Source organism: Trachymyrmex cornetzi, unplaced genomic scaffold (genome assembly GCF_001594075.2).
Source record: "Trachymyrmex cornetzi isolate Tcor2-1 unplaced genomic scaffold, Tcor1.1 C3951396, whole genome shotgun sequence".
Lineage (NCBI taxonomy): Eukaryota > Metazoa > Arthropoda > Insecta > Hymenoptera > Formicidae > Trachymyrmex > Trachymyrmex cornetzi.
In genome coordinates, this window is record NW_017295406.1 from 1 (window position 1) to 2,314 (window position 2,314).

General features: G+C 44.0%; 1 protein-coding gene across 1 annotated transcript; it reads left to right on the forward strand.

Annotated features, from left to right (window-relative positions):
* Positions 1-70: 70 nt before the first annotated feature.
* Positions 71-2,288, forward strand: LOC108767792 (uncharacterized; the record flags this gene model as incomplete). The annotated part of the gene is made up of 1 exon (XM_018517882.1): positions 71-2,288. A coding segment is annotated over one exon (2,218 nt), but the record flags the coding sequence as incomplete, so codon positions are not given.
* Between the last annotated feature and the right edge of the window lie 26 nt (positions 2,289-2,314).

Genomic DNA, 2,314 nt, shown 5'->3' on the forward strand with positions numbered 1-2,314 from the left:
TCGGTCATCGAGCTGCGCGCAAGGTTACAAAGATTCGGTCCGATTTGGAACGAGTTCAACGGAATTCAAGGTAGGATCGAAGCATTAGATAATAGCGATCACGATGGGGCGAATCCTCATGAGGAGGAAAGAAGTTCGTTCGAAAGTAAATATTTTGCGATTGTTACTAAATTGGAAACGCTCATAGAGAATAGGCAGAGAATAGAACAGACTCCTCATACGTTACAGAATCTCCACCAATCAAGAGAGAGCACGCCGATTATTCAGGGACCAACTTCCACAAATGATTCCTTGAAATTACCTCGTATAACCTTACCCACATTTGCAGGCAAATATGACGAGTGGACAGCCTTCCATAACATGTTTCACAGTATGATTCATCAAAATGCTGCGCTACCGGACGTCCAAAAGATGCAATATTTGGTGTCAGCGCTAAAGGACGAGGCATACGACATAATCAGTTCGCTTGAGCCTTCCGCAGAAAATTACAGGGAAGCATGGCAAATGCTCATCGAAAGGTATGACGATCCTGGTTTTATTATCAGCAAGCACGTAAAAGCGTTATTCGAGCTTCCGCACATGAATAAAGACAATCATGCTGTCTTGAGAAAAATCCTGGATACTGTATTAAAACACATGCGAGCACTTAAAGCTTTGAAGAGACCAATAGAGCAATGGGATGACTTGATGCTACACATAGTTACAACTCGGTTAGATCAAACGACTGCTAGAGAATGGGAAACAACGATAGAAAGAGGTAGTATTCCTTCGTTTAAGCAACTTATCGCATTTTTAACTCAACGTTGCAGGGCGTTGGAGGCATCATCAAGAGATCAGAGCACACCAGGCTCTAATATCTCGAGAGAAAAATCAGTGCAGAGTAAGAAGATTACAGCACATGTAGCTACCACGAAGAACAGTTGTGCGTATTGTCGTCAGGAAACACACAATATTTACAGATGCAAGGATTTCTTAGCATTACAAGTGGAACAGCGAATAAAGGAAGCGAAAGCTCGCAGAATGTGCTTGAATTGTCTGAAGAGTGCTACGCATCAAGCTAAAGAATGCTCAGCTGGCGAATGTCGTAAATGCAGCAAGCGGCATAATACGCTACTGCATTTCGAGCAGGCTGCCAAAGGCGCACCGGATGCAAATGCAAAGTCAATCGAATCCCATAGCGAAGAAATTACAAAATCAACCAGCATAAGCTGTGCATCAGTGGATCAAGCGCAGCAAGTTCTATTGGCAACTGCGTTGATAAATGTGCAGGATGGGAAAGGTGAAATCAGATCCGTCAGAGCGTTACTGGATAATGGCTCTCAGTCATGCTTCATTACGAGTGACTGTTGTAAGGAGCTGGGACTTAAGCTGAGCGCAACAAGCGTACCAATTTACGGATTGACCCAGCAGCTCACTCGAGTCAGGAATTCAGCAAGAATTATTATACAATCCAGAATCACTGGATTCAAAAGAGCAATAGACTGCCTAGTAGTCGAGAAAATTACTCAGGATTTACCCAGCAATGTAGTGGATAGTGCGCGCCTACGAATCCCAAAGGGCATTCAACTGGCTGATCCACAATTTGATAGACCCTCGAAAATCGACATGCTGCTTGGAGCCGAGATATTCTTTGATTTATTAGTCGTCGGCACTGTCAAATTGGCAAAGAATCAACCCACGTGGCAAAACACACTCTTAGGTTGGATTGTCTCAGGGAAGTGCACCGATTCAAGGCAACTATCATCAGCAGCTGCCTGCAACGTGGCCACAACTGAACCGTTGAATACAGCCATTACAAGATTCTGGCAAATTGAGAGCTGCGAGAGAAAGCATACGCGCACACCTGAGGAACGCTTATGTGAAGAACATTTCATGAAGACGCACAAAAGGAAGCAAGACGGAAGATTCGTAGTGTCACTCCCAGTCAAGGAGAATCAAATGAAACGATTGGGAGACTCGAGAGAAATCGCTAATCAGCGGTTCAAGAGTTTGGAACGACGATTCAAACGCGACCCACAGCTTCAAGTGGAGTACAGTAAATTTATGCACGAGTATCTGGTAATGGAACATATGCGCGAACTTCCTGAACCAGTTGACAATACATGGCCGCATTTTTACATGCCACATCATTGCGTCGTCAAGGAAGCCAGCAGCACAACCAAGTTGAGAGTTGTTTTTAATGCTTCCAGCAAAACAACCACCGGAATCTCATTAAATGACGTCTTAATGATAGGACCCGTTCTTCAACAAGAAAGTGTTGCAATACTTTTGCGATTCCGCACCTACAAGTATGCGTTAACATCCGATATAGAGA